The 16,510-nt window shown below is 48.2% G+C and overlaps 1 protein-coding gene across 1 annotated transcript in view; it reads right to left on the reverse strand.

The window, feature by feature from the left end:
* Positions 1-673: 673 nt before the first annotated feature.
* LOC146205870 (transcriptional repressor scratch 1-like) overlaps positions 674-16,510 on the reverse strand; it is a 34,684-nt gene continuing 18,847 nt past the window's right edge. Inside the window, exon 2 of the mRNA XM_084586966.1 lies at positions 674-1,575. Within this exon, the coding sequence (XP_084443092.1) occupies positions 674-1,575 (902 nt within the window). The remainder of the gene's footprint in view (positions 1,576-16,510) is intronic.

Genomic DNA, 16,510 nt, shown 5'->3' on the forward strand with positions numbered 1-16,510 from the left:
ATGTAGTCTTGAGACCGCGCTAAAAACGAAGGCGTTATATAGCCGGGAAGTACTAAATACTATGAAATCTACCGAAGCTCGCGCAAGATAGAAATTTCCATTTATGGCCACAGCAATTTCTCTACGTAGCAAATGAGGGATCCACTGTGTACACGTTTGCATAGCAGCAAAAGTGAATGAAATGCCTGAGCACGTCTAACCACATTGTAGGAGAAACGCCAGGTATTTAAGGTATTTATCGTTGTTCAGTGAACAATTAGAGCTGAGCCACAAAGACACGTCTAATTCGCAAACATGCAGCGTTGTTTTGGGTCTAGAGATGTACATACGACCGTCGTTAGGTACGCGGACCGTAAAATAATGGCATAAGCTTAACTCAGAAAGAGTTCGCGGGGCTTTGCAATGGACTTAAGACGCCGTTCGAAAGCCAATGCTTGCTCTTCACCATTCCATAGGCGAAATCAATCTATTGGAAATCTGAATTGAGAAACAAAGGATCCTCTTTTGGCGCGTAGAAGGTAACTGACGAGAGCGGCGGCTGCCTGTGCGCTGCCAGTGCCGCTACTTTCTTTGCATGTTTCGCGTATCTGCCAGCATTGGTAATCGTTGCGCGTTCGGCGGCAGAAAAACTGAAAGCGCCCCGCGGCGGAGGACAGGCGAACCAAGGGGGAGTCTAGGTGGCGAGGCCCAGCACGGCGGCCATGGCGGGTCCCAGTTGGTGTTCGGCCGGCGGCAGCGGCAGCGCCGGCGAAGGCGGCGAGGGCGTCGCGCCGTCCTTGAAGCATGCCGACTCGAGGTGCTTGTTGAGGTAGGACTTGAGCGCGAACGACTTGTGGCAGCGCGCGCAGCGGAAGTGCTTAAGGCCCGAGTGCGTCTGCATGTGGGCGCGCAGGTTGGAGCGGTCTGCGAACGCCTTGCCGCAGTGGGCGCATCCGAAGGGCTTCTCGCCGGTGTGCGAGCGCATGTGGCCCTGCAGCAGCCAGGGCCGCGAGAACGCCTTGCCGCACACGGGGCACTTGTGGCTCAGGTTGTGCGTCAGCACGTGCATGGCCAGCGCCGGCATGGACACGTACACCTTGGCGCACGTGGGGCACTTCTTGGCCAGCTGCGAGTCCGGGCTGCGGTGCGTCTGCTTGTGGCGCGACAGGTTCGATGAGGTCGCGTAGTGCTTGCCGCACTCGCCACACGTGTAGCGAGGCCGGTCCTCGGTGGTCGGGCGCCGCGCCGGGCCCGAGAGTGTCGAGACTGCCGTGCGGCGTCGGGACCTGCCGTCGCTGATGAAGAAGGCGTCATACGTGTAGCTCACGGTGACGGCCCCTGTGCTGCGGGCGCCGAACGACGAGCAGGACGAGGCCGGGCTGCTGCTGCGCGCGCCCTCGCTCGACGGGCAGCGCGGCTCGGCGGCCGCCTGCACCAGCGGCGCCAGCGGGGCCCGCGAGTAGAACTCGGGTCCGCTCAGGTCCAGCACCCGCGGCTCATCGCGCAGTGGGCTGTACGCCGCGGCCCGCTCGGGCGCCACCACCAGGCTCTCCGCACCCAGGGCCAGCTGGCCCGTCGAGTAGTCGTGGATGAAACCTGCGCACAAGGGGCACCGCTCACTTCATTTATTTTGTTTAGGGTTTTTCTTTCGGACTATCATGCAACATAATGGCTGTTTCTGATAGATACATGTGTGACCAATCCTCCTCGTGTGTATCTGCCATTATATAATGGGCACAAAACAACAACAACCTTCATGCCACGCCAAGTGGCGGACAGAAATACGCATAGAGAAGAGCTTGGATAGGTTACAGGCCCCGCGGCATGAAGAGTACTTAACTGACCAGTCAATGAACAAAGAACGCATACGCGGTTCCGAAATGTCTCGAACTACCTCACATCATTTGCAGTTGAACTCCTCATTTACTAGTTTTTGTGCCTGGTGTAATACCTGGAAAATGAAAGTAAATTTTACTAAAAGTGGTGATATCTCTAACAGCACGTCCCCTTCACTGTTTAATTATGCTTTCAAAGACTCACCATTGCCCAGGACTTCCGAATAACAGTATTTAGGTATTATATATACTACTAACATGTCCTGGTCGAAGCATATTGTTTCCTTTGCTCTAAAGTACTAAAAACAATTGGACATTTGAGAAGAGCGTCGTCTAATGCTCGAAAAGGAACTAAGCTACTAATGTACACATCCTTAATTTGTCCGGTACTTGAATACGGATCTCCAGTCTGGAATCCTGATACGCATTGCGGAATTGGCATAATCGCGACGATCCAAAGAAAAGCAATCAGGTTAACATATCGTCGGTACCATCAGCATTTCTCACCTTCATGTGCAGCGTCCACTATGAACCTACCCCCCCCCCCCCCCTCTGGTAAACTGATGATTCAGTGAAATCATTGCCTTGCATCGTTAATTCAGTTTACCATGTCACACCTAATTTATACCATACCCCCGATATTCCCCGATCAACCAGGAGTCATCATGGCCTTAATCTGAAGCCCCCACAGAAGCCCCCTCGGAAAATTGAACCTTGGAACTCAATTCCCGTCACAACGTGGTCTCTTCCACTCTGCACATTTTTAACAGCCATCTATGCCACATTTTTTTTAATTTTTTTTTATATTAATTTTGTTGTGGGGGGTACATTGTCTATTGCTTCATTTTCTTTTTTTTCTTTTCAGAGCGTGTGTGCCATATTATATCCGCCATGTGTGTAAACGTGTTGACTAAGTAAATTTGTTCGGTACCTTGTCATTTTATTATGTATTTTTCTTAACCTCACTTAACTTCTTAACCAGCAGGAGTTGCAGTGTGTATGAATATATAAAATAAATCAATAAAAAACAAACACAGCAAGGTTATGCACATACCGTAGTTTCCAAATTTAAGTAGCGTCACTAGCACGAGCGTTCGTATTCGAGCTACCCTTTCCTTTGAAAGATTGTACATAAGCCGCTCCTCTTCATGAGGCACATTTTAATGTGTACAGTCGACGTGGTAGAACCACAAAACAATCCGTATAGTTTACGTATTGCTATCGTCAGTTATGTGCTCGAGAAAGTAAGCTTCTTTTTTATTCTTTTTTTTTTTACAGCTTTATGAATGTATGTCATAAAAATGAAGCCATAAAGTTGCACGGCCTAGTCTATGCAGTATATTGAGGAGGTTCACAGGTCACTGACCATGGTCAAACAGAAATGGCGTTTCGGGAGCGCTACGGATTCCTTGTTCAGAATAAGCAGCCTGCTGAACATTCCAGGTTTTTTGCAGCGGTTAGCATCGTTCTTAGAGATATCGCAGAGATAGGGTGCAATGTGCCATTATTCTTTTTTATTCTGTTAGGCAGAGTCTAGATTAGTGACTCTAGATTTCGGCGGACTGATACGTTCTTTTCCGTTATCATTATATCTGCTTCGTCACAGTAAATTCCTTAGCCTGTTTCCTGCGCATGCTCCGCGATTGCGTTCGTTGTCATTTTTCATTTACGTACATTGTGCTGATGATCATTCAGGCGTATCATAAAATCGTTTTTCTTCGCCTATGTAAACTGATGAACAGTCGGCGCAGGCAATTTTGTAAACCATGACAGGAAACTTGGCACGAGGGAGCTGATCTTTCACGTTTACAAGCTCATTTCTTATCTTGCTTGTGTGACGGCTCGTGTACGAGCGGACGGGACGGTCGAACAGAAGGCGAGCAGAGCAAATGACTCGGACTGCGCCACGACCTGCGAGTCCGGGGTCTAGCCGCCGTTCAAGTTCGGCCCCTGTCATCCTGCCTCCACCCCTGCCAGCTCATCCCACCGCCAGACGGAAACGAAAAGAAACAGCGGCAGCCCTCGGCATTCCACCACCTGGCTGTGACGAACACCCAACCCTTCTTCGGAGCCCATGCAGCACCGCAGCGACGCAGCCCAGTTACGGCGAGCCGTAAGCGAAACTGAGCCGGCTGTTTTAATTAAATATGTTAAAAAAATATATCCCCAGTCTGTGCCTCCATCTTCCCATGGCCAGTGTGGAGCCAGGGCCACTTTAAGTAACTCGAGTCATCATACTTGTTGGGGCATATGCAATATGGGCATGGCGCTTGCGGGACGTCCGCGCCAGCGCCTCGCTGATCCCTGCTACATACGGGACACTGGCTCGTTTCGGTTTCGGTGCGTTATCACTTTCGTCTTTCACGGCAGATGGAGCCAATCTTCTTTGTGTGTTCCGAATGAAGGAAAGTGGATAGCCTTTTCTTTTCAAGTCATTTTCGATGGTCTTCATTTCGTGGATTAGGGCTGCTTCTTCACTGCAAACTTCACTGGCACGGTTGATTAGTGATTCACCGCTTATGACTCACTGGGTGCGTTGAATATAAATCTACCTATCGTCCAGAATGCGTCGTTTTCCGGTAGACGTGAAAACTAAGACCAGTCGGAGTACGGGTTACCACGGTGTCAAGGAACGGAAGGCAGCCGTCGGTCTCTTTCTCCACAGTAAAGTTGATTGAGGGCTCGATGGCACTCAGGTGACCGAGGAAAGCGTGGGTGTGAGTTTGGTCTATGACGCAGACGCAGTCGTCCACATACTTTAGAAATACTTTTGGTCGCGATTGGAAGGTGGCCAAAGCTTTGCATTCGACGGCTTTCATAGCGGTGTTAGCCGCTGTGACCGAGATGGCTGTCCCCAATGCTGTGCCAAAAATCTGCTGATAGAAGTGGTCGCTGTATGTGAAATAGGTGTTGATGGGACAAAAATGCGAAAGTTGGCAAAGTTCCGCTGCTTCGAACGGCGTCCGATTTTGCCACGAAGTGTCATTCTCGATACGTTGTTTGCACGTCTCAACTGCGAGATGAGCAAGTACGCTTGTAAATAGTGAGCAGACATCGAAAGAAACTATGTCGTCTTGTCTTCTAGGGCGACCTTTTCAATGAAGTCGGATGAATTCTTGATATCCGTGGCTGTTTTGCCCACGAGCGGAGCCTGAACGCCATGAAGGTACTGTGACAACGAACGGAGACTTTTTAAAATCCACTATTGGACGCAGGGAAGTCCGTGGTTTATACACCTTTGACAGTCCGTATATGGCGAGCGCTTAACCTTTTGTACATATCAGCTGATGATACAGCCGTTTCGCAGACGGAGGGAGGCCCTTGAAGATTTCTGTGAGCATTTTTGAGTCTGCACATCAGGTGTAGGGTCTTCCGGGATCCTGCAGTATGTGGTCTCGTCTTGAAGCATAGCCTCCATTTTTTCCTTCTATGAAGACCGGTCAACGATAACAGTGACATTACCTTTATCTTCCGGTAGGATCGTCGTTAGCCCGGAGGCTTCAGATTGCTGAGCGTTCATCTTGATCGAGGGGGCTGTTTGATGAGGTCTTCTGCATACGTGACAAAACTCATATCGCCTTCGTTCAAACTTTGTCTGCAACGTCTCATTCCAGAAGTAGTACTCACCTATTCTACGGCGCATGCAACCTTTTCGCGGGTCCGGTGCCTTCCCTTGGCTGAAATTCAAACCCCAGCTAAGCATCTTGGCTTCGGATGGGTTCAGTTTGTAGCCGGGATCAGCGAGGCGCTGGCGCGAATGTTCGGCAAGCATGGCGTCTATATTGCACATGTCTCCACAAGCAATATAAGAAATGAGCTTGTAAACGTGAAAGATCAGCTCCCTCGTGCCAAGTTTTGGCGGCGTGGTTTATAAAATTGCCTCTGCCGACTGTTCATCAGTTTACATAGGCGAAACAAAAATTTCACGAAACACCTGAAAGATCATCAGTACGATGTACGTAAAGGAAAAGTGACAACGAGCGCAATCGCGGAGCATACGCAGGAGATTGGCCACAAAATTAACTGGGACGAAGCAGATATAGCGGTAACAGAAAATAATGTATCAGCCCGCCGAAATCTCGAGTCACTAATCATCCAAAATACGCCTAACACAATAAACAAGACGAAATGCATTAATTAAAAATCTAATCATTATTGTTTAGTTAATCAGCTGTAAAACACGTTGTTGGGCTAGTTGGTGCATTTCCTGTGTGCGTCTTTTTGGCCGGTTAGTCTTACTTCATTAATCAGCTGTACAATTAGGAAGATGTGCAGCAAACTGTGTCCACTGAGATGGACTGTTTGTTCCTGTAAATACTTTTTGTCGGTAGAAAAAAAAAAAGAACGCGTCGGCGGTGGTATCCGAACCCACGACCTCCGGATCTCGCGTCAGGCGCTCTTACCAACTGAGCTGCAGCGAGGCTGTACAAACTTCCGCTTTCTTGGATATTAAAGCTTTTGTAACCGAAACTTGAGTGTTCACCAGCGCCACTCTCATCAATTGCGGTGGAAGAGGAGCGTCCTTTGTTACCGCGAGTGTCGCGTAGAACGTGATTGACGGAGAGGGCGGAAGCTGCGCGATAACTCTCTTTAAGAGAAAAGAGGGTTATCTCATAGCATTTTGATTATAATTGCGTTCCATTGGCAGTAATGGAAATTAATTTTCTCTGCCTCTGTATTGTCCCTTGGGCATGCTCGCAACAGAGAATGACAATGACACGGCACCTGGTGAGCCACTGTTGAACGACAATATGATCAAAAATGAAATACAGCTATAGCAGCACTGCTGCATTATCTCGTCCCAGCTCCCCCATAGACACACAGTAGCCACCTGTTTCGCTGCACAGTTGAGTTCTCTTTTCAGATCGCCCGCTTGCGTTACAACCGGGGAGAAATGACGACGGAGGCGTCCCCGTACTTTCGCATCGAGATGAAACGCTGACGGAGGCTGAGAGACGAGCGCCTTTGATGCGGTGCCGGATTAAAAGGGCTCCGGAGGCGCGGTTCAATTCTGCTTGTTATCAACTGGAGAAGAATGCGCCTCTTTGACGCTATCGATTGTTACTACAGGAGGGAGCTGCTGGGGATGTGCGCGCTTTTGCGTTGTTGCAGCTTCGGCATGGCTGCGCGGTGCCCTGGGCACGAGATAAAGGAGGTGGGGGCCCAAACGCCGCAGAATGGCAGCTCCATCGGCGCTGGCCCGTTGCAGGCGCGCTCTTTTGTCCTTGGCACGCTCCTGAAGCTCGAGCGAAGGCGAGGTTGAGGCTTTCAGGTCGCGAAATTGGATTGAATCAGCCTGTGCTGCGGCTCAGAGGTCGCCATGGCAGGCATCCTAAATGGCTCGCTTGTGGGCCGCCACCAGTTTTAGAGTGCGAAGCTGGTATCGGTCTGCCTATTCTCGTCAGTAGCAGTTTGCCCCCAACTTCGTGCATGTCGGGACCGAGCTGCGTTCCTGACAGTGACAAAAAGCAGCCGTACACCCACAGGTCCGTGGGGAGCAACAAGATGTGCGATTTCTCGGGCGTAGAAATGCACCCGAGACTGAAAACCTTAGAACGAGAAACCATCTGGCGCTACAGGGGTCTTCAAAGGCAGCTCCGAAATTGTGTGATCAAGCCAGTGCGCCACGATTTAGATTTTCTTTTAGTTGCATGGAAAGGCATAAAGAAGTCATTACAGCAACATTCTGCGCATTGTCTGCTATAATGTAGAGTCTCCAAATCTGGCGATTGAGTTCTACCTCCTTATCCCTGACCTGATACCATCCACCGTTATCCGATTTTAGCGCTCGTTTCACTTCTAAAGCTTGGTCGTTCGGATAGTCGGGTTTGGGTTTTGTGTTTAGTTGTAAAGGAGGTTTTGTTTCTTATTAAAAAAAAAGATTAGAATTGGGAAACATCGTTAGTCGAGCCTTACAAGCTATGATGCGACGTGTGTTGCATCCACAGCCAGCACGGGCCTCGTGCCGACTTTTTTTCATATTTACGTTTAGAGTGTAGTACGCGAAGCTCGCAAGTAAAAGTAAGTAAAATGATATAACACTTTATTTATGTTTTATCCTGCAGCCCAGGTTTTCAGTATTGTTACATCAAGGATATCTTTTAGCGCCCATTGTTTCTTTCTGTTGTTTCTGTATTTTCTATTTTGTTTCATTCTTTCGCATTTTACAGCCTCTTCAATACGAATAACTACGTCTGTTTATTTAAGAAAATTTAGTTGGAAAACGATTCGAAGCGAAGGGGCGCAACTCGTAAGCTGAAATAGAGAGCGCAGTTAACTTAATTTCGTAAAATATTTTTCACTCAGGTGAATTGAGAGACTAAACATTGATTAGTCTCATCTTCTACGATGTAGATGCAACCCGGAATTTTCTGCGCATAGTTGAAATCAGGCACAAAGCGGCGGCTTTCGACAAGAAGCACTGAAAAATTATTATTGATGCTGCGCAAACAAGCTCACGCACTATAAATGACATGAAACAGGCCTTTATTGTTTGCATAAGCCGCACAATTTACTATTATCACGTTTTTAGCGCCATGAGACGTGTTGCGATATGAGAACGCCATTCAGAAAGGCGAGATGGGTTAATTTATTTAAGCGGTAAGCTTTGTTTCTCTACAGCCACCAGTAAAATAAGCGCTCGATGGAGAGGCCACGCAAATACCGCGGTTTTATTTATCATCCTGCAGTAAAATTCCTAACTACTTATACTATTCATGCTCACAAGTGTGCATTGCTTATTCAATTCGAAGCAGTGTTAAAGCACAAATATTTGCGGCAATTACTTTTCATTTTCACTGATATACAGATCACGTGCGAATTTCAATACCTGCATTGTTCCCAGATATGCCGTAATATGTAGCAATGATGCTTGTCGAGAGGTTGCTTTGGGGTAAACTCAATGCGGAGGTTGCCGAAAATGCTCCAAGGCTCTTAAAACCACCTTGTGCAACCTTCACAGGAGTTGCCACTTCACTGGTTCAGTATCATTTTGCTTTTTTTACAGGATTTGCGGAGCACGTGAATGAATTGCAATCTTAGCACAGAAATGCGAGCGAAGAAAATAAAGGTGACGCTGAACTCGCTATGTGTGCACCATTGCCTTTAGCTTGCAAAGATCCTTGAATATAATGCAAAGAGCGCTCGAAAACTCGAGAAGAATCCTAGTGGCCCGAAATCCTAGGCAACCTTCGCACGTGCGCAGTCACCCAGACCGCTACGCGCAAAGGTGGAGGACAGGTTTTACACGCCTGACCGAGTGACACTGGAGCGCGCCGTCCGCGCGTTTTCAGGCTAAATCAACCACCCGCATAACAAACACGCAGCCACTCAGCAAAGTTCACAAAACACAATGGCTATTGAGGAGAAAAGAGGAGTCGCGTTTGCTCCCAAAGAAGAATTAGATCGGAACTTTGTAGATCCCCACCCTCTCTCCCTCCCCTTCAGAAATAAAAAAGCAAGAGCGCTGGGAAATGTACTGATGATGATGAAAATTCCCCGCTGATGTGCGGTGCAATCAATGGATTACGTGCCCCAAATAAACGTCACGCTCCCACCAGCGTGTTTATTCTTGCCCTACTGTGGTAGCGAATACTGTACGCTTCAATGCTGTTCTTGCTCGGCATCTCCGCTGCATTAATATCAAGGCTATTTTTTATTTTCACTTTTTATCCTTCATGGTCATAAGCTAAATAGTCAGGACGCTACCCCCATAGCAGATGCTTACTTCTTGCAGGAGTAACGATGAAAGAGCCCAATGAAAGAAGAACGAAGAATAAACTGAAATAATGAAAACCCTCTTGGATCTCGAAGATAACTGCCAGCTTCTCTAGTGATATTCGAGATGCCCCCCCCCCCCCCCCCCCCCCTCAAATAATATTTTTGTGAGCCATTTTAGACGTGCATATTCACTGAACATGTCTGTGCAACTGCAGTACGTTCAAATCTGCTGATCACCGACGCTAATAGGATGCAAACTATTTCGCGAGCATGAAGGGCCCCATGCATTTCAGTTGTGTTACGATTAAAACAAATAAAATAAAAAGAAGGTGGGCATCTTTGGATCCCGAAAAACGCAGATAAGAGTAACATTTGCATAGTAGTTAGCGACTGCGATCACGCCTTTCAAGAAGATCCAATAGCATTTCGGTGATGCTACAGCCGAAAAGCCCCAAAAGAAAAAAAAGCACCTATTGCTTCTCATTTCTCGAAGCCTAGCGCAGTCAGAATACGAGCATTGCGCTCTTTGCTGTGCATCCGCGTTGCAATGGCAGCGCGAAATCCGCCAGAGAGAAAGCCTTCCCTGCATATCAGCGGTGTTGAAAATTTCGGCGCCCAGCGAACCGATGTTGAAACCGCGCCCAGAACAGAAGATGTGCGGTGCGCCCGAGAGCCGAGTGGGACACGATATAGCGGCGAGAGGCAGCATCCGAGTGCTCTCGAGAGGCACCCCATCTCCGGCGGGAGGAGAGCCGCGAGTCGAGAGCACATCGGGGCGACATCGGGAACCCACTCAGCGCGACCCGCTAAGTCTGCCGCCGAAGCAGCGGCGCGCAACGAATCGACACGTTCGGCGCGTCCCGGCGCTCCTTTCGCCGCTAACAAGGTGACCCGCAGCTAATAAGCGAAATCTGCCAACAACAGCCAAACGGAAGCCGAGCAAACTAAAAGCGAGATTGTTATTTGCTCGCGGGCCCGCCGCCGCGTGGCATTCTTGGTTTTCCAACGGGTGCCTAAGAGCTTTTTCCCCAGGTTCGGGCGTCTCTGAGTCCCCGCTCGGGGCGTTAGCTGCTCGCCGAATATCCTGGGTGCCAATTTGGGGATAAGGAAAGGCTTTCGCCCCAGGCGCGATGTCGGGGCCTCGCTAGGCTCCTCATGACGAGATTTGCTGCCGTCGTCCGCCTGGGAAACCTGCTTCGGCGCGCCCCCTGGAAACAAGGCGTCCCCGAAGCAGCAGTAGTTATTGTTCGCCGTTGCCCGCAGCCCGAGATGACACGTCGCAGCAGCTCCGCGCAGCGCTGCCATCGCAGAGGGGGAACTTCGGCGCAAGATTACCTCTCGGCAACTCCATTGCCAGAATTATCGCGCCGTGGCGGGGCCACGTGGCGCAGCTTGGTCTGCAATCGGTGGACAAGCATTGTTTTTCTGACTATACGCCTCTGTCTTTCCATTTCTCTGGGAAGCCTATCATTCACTAGTCCCAGGGAGCAACACGTGCGCGTTGATAGGCGCAGTCCTCCTAGAAGGGCAGTTATAGTTTTTGAAAAAATTTAGGAAAACGCATATATATATTCTAAGAGGGATGCCTGACCAGCGAAAAAAACAGAAAGAAGAGGAAAACGGAGACGTCGCGGTCGCGCGCCGAGGACAATGAAGTTGTGAAAACGACAAAGAGTACGAAGCTCGAGCTGTCGCTGTGAGCGCTGGCCTTCGTAGCTGCTTCGTAATGTAAATATATTGCTGTGCGAATCATCTAAACCGCTTCATTACACTATATATATATATATATATATATATATATATATATATATATATATATATATATATATATATATATATATATATATATATATATAATACGTTGCACGTGGTGTGAACTGTGGTACGAAATATTCTGCATCGATTAGTTATTAGCGTTAAGCACTGACCGCAATTTTTTAGAAATGAGATTTTACGAAATGTGGTGATAATAAAGATTTTTTCAGAGCTCGTCTACCGTTGCTGTGGCGCAAATGGTATTGAAGGTGAACAAATAAAAATAACAAAGTCTCGTCACACCGTTTTCGTTTCTGTTTTTTTTTTTTGTTTTTTGATCATTTTTAGATCCTGAACAAAATGGGAGTACTGAACTCGAATCCCTGAAAGTTCCTAGGTTTCACTAATGCGCAACTAATCCATGATGAATGTGTGTGCAGAGGACGCAATACAGCTGAAAGGCCGTCCTTAAGCAGGAAGGATGGAAACATGCCATAAACGGGAAGCCTAGACGATGTCACCTGAATGAGAATTCCCCATTCTACCTCAAATGACAGACAACAAGAATATGAAAATAAACATCGGAATCCGAACGAAATATCAAGTACCAGGATATCTCTGAGCCGTGTACCGTCCTAAATACCAATGAAATTCAATGAAAACTTTTTGAAGTGTTGTTTGCATTATTACATTTATAACAAGAAGATAGAAATGCCACATGCAAGAAAAACCTATATATAGGACCTTGCTATTCGCCTACGAAAGTTATACGAAATATATAGCTAGTGAAGTTCGTGCTTCTGAATTTTTATCCGCATAAGAAACAATTTTGAGACTCTTGTTTCGTGTCGAAGGTTACCATGTACTGCTTACAAACGGACTTTTTGAGAATTTACAAGACGGTGGCTTGTGCTGACGTTTTTTTTTTTTTACTTTTCCAATTGAAAACAGAGCCATGTCTTGAATCCTTTACAAGGACACAAACTAAGGCTTTATTAGTTCGTACATTTGTTGCTCGCGTGGTGCTGAAATGGTGGCAGTTTTATATATCAGAGGAGAGCAAGGCGAGTTATTTAGGACGCATTACAAAACGCAATGATGACTGGAAGAGTAGAAAACATTTTAGAAATGTTAGCCTTCGCAATTGGCGCGCCTGAATCCATGCATCTGATACTAATGCAAGCATATAATTTCTGGAGGAGCTCAAAGGGCATAAGCGGTTAAGTGGATATCAATCTCCGTACTTCCTCTCCTGAAGCATGCCAGCCTTTTATGCACCGCCTTTCACACTCACTACCTGAAATATTCAACACCATCATGTCTCTTAGCCAAATGGGGCAATTCTGTTTGTCTACGCGCTCTGCGAGTGTGGCAGCGGCCAAGCACCTGACTACTTCGGGCAAGACATGGCCACAGGCACCGCCGCTCACCGCAGTGTCGGCCTCCGGGACGTCCTGTGCGTTTAAAACGCCATGCGCGAGCTCCTGTCGCGCGTCTTCCCACGCGACACATCAAAGCGAGCGAAAATTGCGGCGCATCGTTTCAGCGGCGACATTTTGGTGTGAGCGAACAGAAACGTCGCGCGGTCGGAATACGGTACGACCGGTGACTAATTGGAACGAGCGCGCCAAGGGCGCGGCGCAAGACTCGCGGCAGCGGGTATTGCGTACCGTCGCTACCGGACGGCGCAGCCGCCGCCAAGAAGCCTGCTCGCGAATCCGACGGCTGGGTTTCTGAAAGATTTATTCCAGAAACGTGATCTGTTTAGCTGAAACCGCGCTTTGTTCCCGCTCCTTTTTGTTTGCAACACGTAGACGCGCGCCGAATATCTAAGGAAGGCTCGGCTCCTTGGCGCGCGCGCCCGTTGCGGAATTCTTTGGCGTGCCCCTGCGGCGCTGCTCGTTGTCTGTGCGTGCGCGAGAGCCTCCCCGAAGATTTTTAGCCTTCCCGTGTGTAACGCTCTCCATGGCAGGTCGAAAAGGACGGATGAAAATACGGTGTCGTATAAACTGGCCCGCTTTCTAGGCGCTTTCTCCGCGTTGCCGACCGCTCTTTCTTCGTGTTTCTTTCTTTCTTTTTTTTTTTTTTCCGCGAACAATTTTGTGACGCGCGCCAGGGCAAGTGTGCTCGCGCGATGCCATCGCTCCTGTTTCCGCGCCGTGCTTTTCGAACTTGATAATGCCGCTGTTTATTTTCCGCCCTGCCGCGCGCCTTCGCCACCTCCTCCTGCCTTTCTCCCTGGAGGATTGTTCTTTTGATCTGTATGCTGCCGCTTATCGCCTATCTGAGCAACTCGGTCAGCTGTGCAATATGCAGATGTACCTGTTGTTTATGAGGTTGCGTTCCGCTTATGTATCGAAGGGGTGTTGAGAGCTGTAACACACACTCCTTAATGCTTTCTATAATGTCTTCATATTTTACACTGATCAAGGCCCCTTCTTAGTTTTTACTCGTTCATTCTTTACATACAATGTCTTTTCTTTTTGTGCTTGATCCCGAGATTATCCTTACAAGTCGAGAGTGTGACATTGCAACCAGTTCGTGGATGCCTCTTTCCGTTTTCATTTTCCGAATCGCATTACAATTTGCCGTATACTTTTAGAATTTTGAAGATAACAGAGTGATGAATGTTAAGGAAATACTGCAGTTAATGGTTGTTAGAACACTACCTCGCATTTGTACACATGAGGCTGCAGTTCCGTCCTTCTTCAATTGCCATAGTTCGTGCGAGCTTCACTCCTGGCGTCGTCTCACTGATTAACACTGCCCCGTGGTCGCGAGAGAATGGTTGCTTTACGCACAGCCCCATCCGAATCGACGCTATTTCGTCCCTAATGCTGCCACGAAGGCGTCACTGCCATGGGCAACAGCCACAGCTCAGAGAGGTGCGCGTCCACCAAGACACCACGTTATACTTGCTGGATAAATGAGTAGTTTCGTTGACGTGCAAGCCGACTTATTTGCTTTCCCTTACGGCGTCTAATACAAGGCGTAGGCGCCGTCTCCACTATCGTTTGACGAGCCGTTGTGCGCTGAGATCCTAGGTGTCGATCTCGCCGTGCTGTGAAGGCCGAGACCGGCTGTCTGCGTAAATCACGCGTGCACGGCATATATTTCTCAGGGTCAATGTTGCACGTACGATATAGCAAAAGGTATGCATGGCTCCGCGGGCAAAAGACTAAAAGCGTTGCTCAGGCAACCTGTTGCGGCCGCCGCCACCAAATAGATGTCACGTGCTTTGCGTGTCCGGCACCGCGTCCACCTTACTATGCTTCCGCGGCATTATTTTAAACCGCTAGAGCAGTCATGAAGGGCACCTTGTCGTGTGCGTCATCTCGTTGCCGTGTTGTTTAAGTTATAGTTGGCGATGTGGGTTTCTTCTATATAACTGCGGAGGCGTTTGTGGCGGATGGCGCTTTGCATATGTCGTGGCCTTCTAGCGGCTATGGGACACCGTATACATTCGTTGTATGTGAGAAAAGCTGCAGCATTTGATGAAAATGCATATTTTCACATACCGTGAGCGCATGTATGTTTCGGCAGTGACGCTTAAAGCAGCGAGACTGGAGCGGGCTGTGTGTGCGTTTGAAATGACGCGTATAATAGCAAGAGTTGCAGCAATGCTATAGCGAGTGGAAAAGAACGCCGGAAACCAAAAACAAATAACCTCGAAGTGCAGCGCTCTGCGACAAACAGTATATACTGAATGATAGCATGCAATACAGTCAGTGTTGCGGTGGGTTTTGACTTTTTTTTTTTTTTCACAAACTGTCGACGGCACCGTAGTCGACCAAAGATGGCGACTGTAAGAAGGAACCCGTTTGTGATCAGCCTGTGAGAAAAAAAAAATATTCGATTGCACGGCTGCATCGCGTTGGTTCATTGTATATGAGCGCCCAGTTTTAGCTACACTTTGTGAACTAGTTGGCGTACGTAAAACGAAGAATCGATGACAAACCGGAGCGATGCTGTTGGTCGGGAAAGTCACAAAAATGCGATAACGTCTTGAGCTCAATGTTGCATTGTTTCAGGTCGGCAAGGCAGTGCGACATCATTGCATGACGCTGAAAACTGAAGCAGTTCTCAATAATTTCACTTTCGACCGTCTTCTCCGTGGATTTAAATTCCGTTCAAGTGTGACCATCACTTCAGACGCGCAAGCAAAGTCCTAGTATGTGCATTCGTGAGCAGGCTTGCTTGGTGCTCTGTAGCGGTTTGATGCGTAAGAAATTAGAGCGTGTAACTGCTCCGTTAAGGGTAGTGTGTTCGTTCCTCGATTTTATTTCTACGCAGCTTCACTTCAGCCTCAGCACTGACCCAGCACTTGCTGCAAAATGCCGCTTAGTTTCCTCTGCACAGGACCGCTCGTGTTCTTGGAGACACTACTGGTCGCTTCTGTATGTTGCTTCGTGAACTCAATACCATAGGTGGGGATCGAATCGCTCTCGGAGGAGTAACGTCGTAGTACAGGCGGCCTTTTGTTTTTTCTTGCACTTGCCGGTAATTCACTTTCTAGGCGTAAAACGGATCGATTGCAGTTCACCGATAGAGTACAGTGTGCAAATCTACGTCTTACAGGCGAGTTAACTAATGTGCCTCACCTCTATATTATTTTTTTTTTCTTGCCCGCTGGCACCAGATTTATATGAGCGCTCTCTTCTGGACACTCCCGTCTCTTCACTTTGATGGGAATTTTGTGGACGGTTAAACACAAATGTTGAAACCAAACCAGCGTCAGTACGAAAGTATAAATCACAGAGAGGAAAACAAGACAAATGCTGGCGATTTACCTGTAGCTTGAATTGCGACGAGGAACAATTTTGTGTGCGTTATGGCTGTAGCACAGCCGCAATAACAGCAGCCAGCTGCGATTATCACCCTTGTCATTTATTTTAGGGGAAGAAATTTATCTTTTAGCTGGCAAAAAGATGTCGTCTCTCTGAAAAAATTCTGAGAGCACTGCAGAATCTACAGTGGAGAAATGCGAAAGCCTGAGCGTTGTTGCGGCACATGGTACATCGCGCGCCCCTTGTCAAATACAGCTAGCGTTCCGTTAAGCGCATCAAAGTTCACCGGGGTTCTGTGATTGGTTTACAGGGAAGGAAAGGCGCAGTATCTGTCACTTGTGGAATCCCGCTACTATCAACCTCACGGTAGGCAAGGAAACTTATGATGTGCGTTTCACGATCCCGGCGTGGCGCAGTTGGTTAAAGCAGTCGGCT

This window comes from Amblyomma maculatum, chromosome 1 (genome assembly GCF_055883805.1).
Source record: "Amblyomma maculatum isolate TAMU_Amacu chromosome 1, ASM5588380v1, whole genome shotgun sequence".
Lineage (NCBI taxonomy): Eukaryota > Metazoa > Arthropoda > Arachnida > Ixodida > Ixodidae > Amblyomma > Amblyomma maculatum.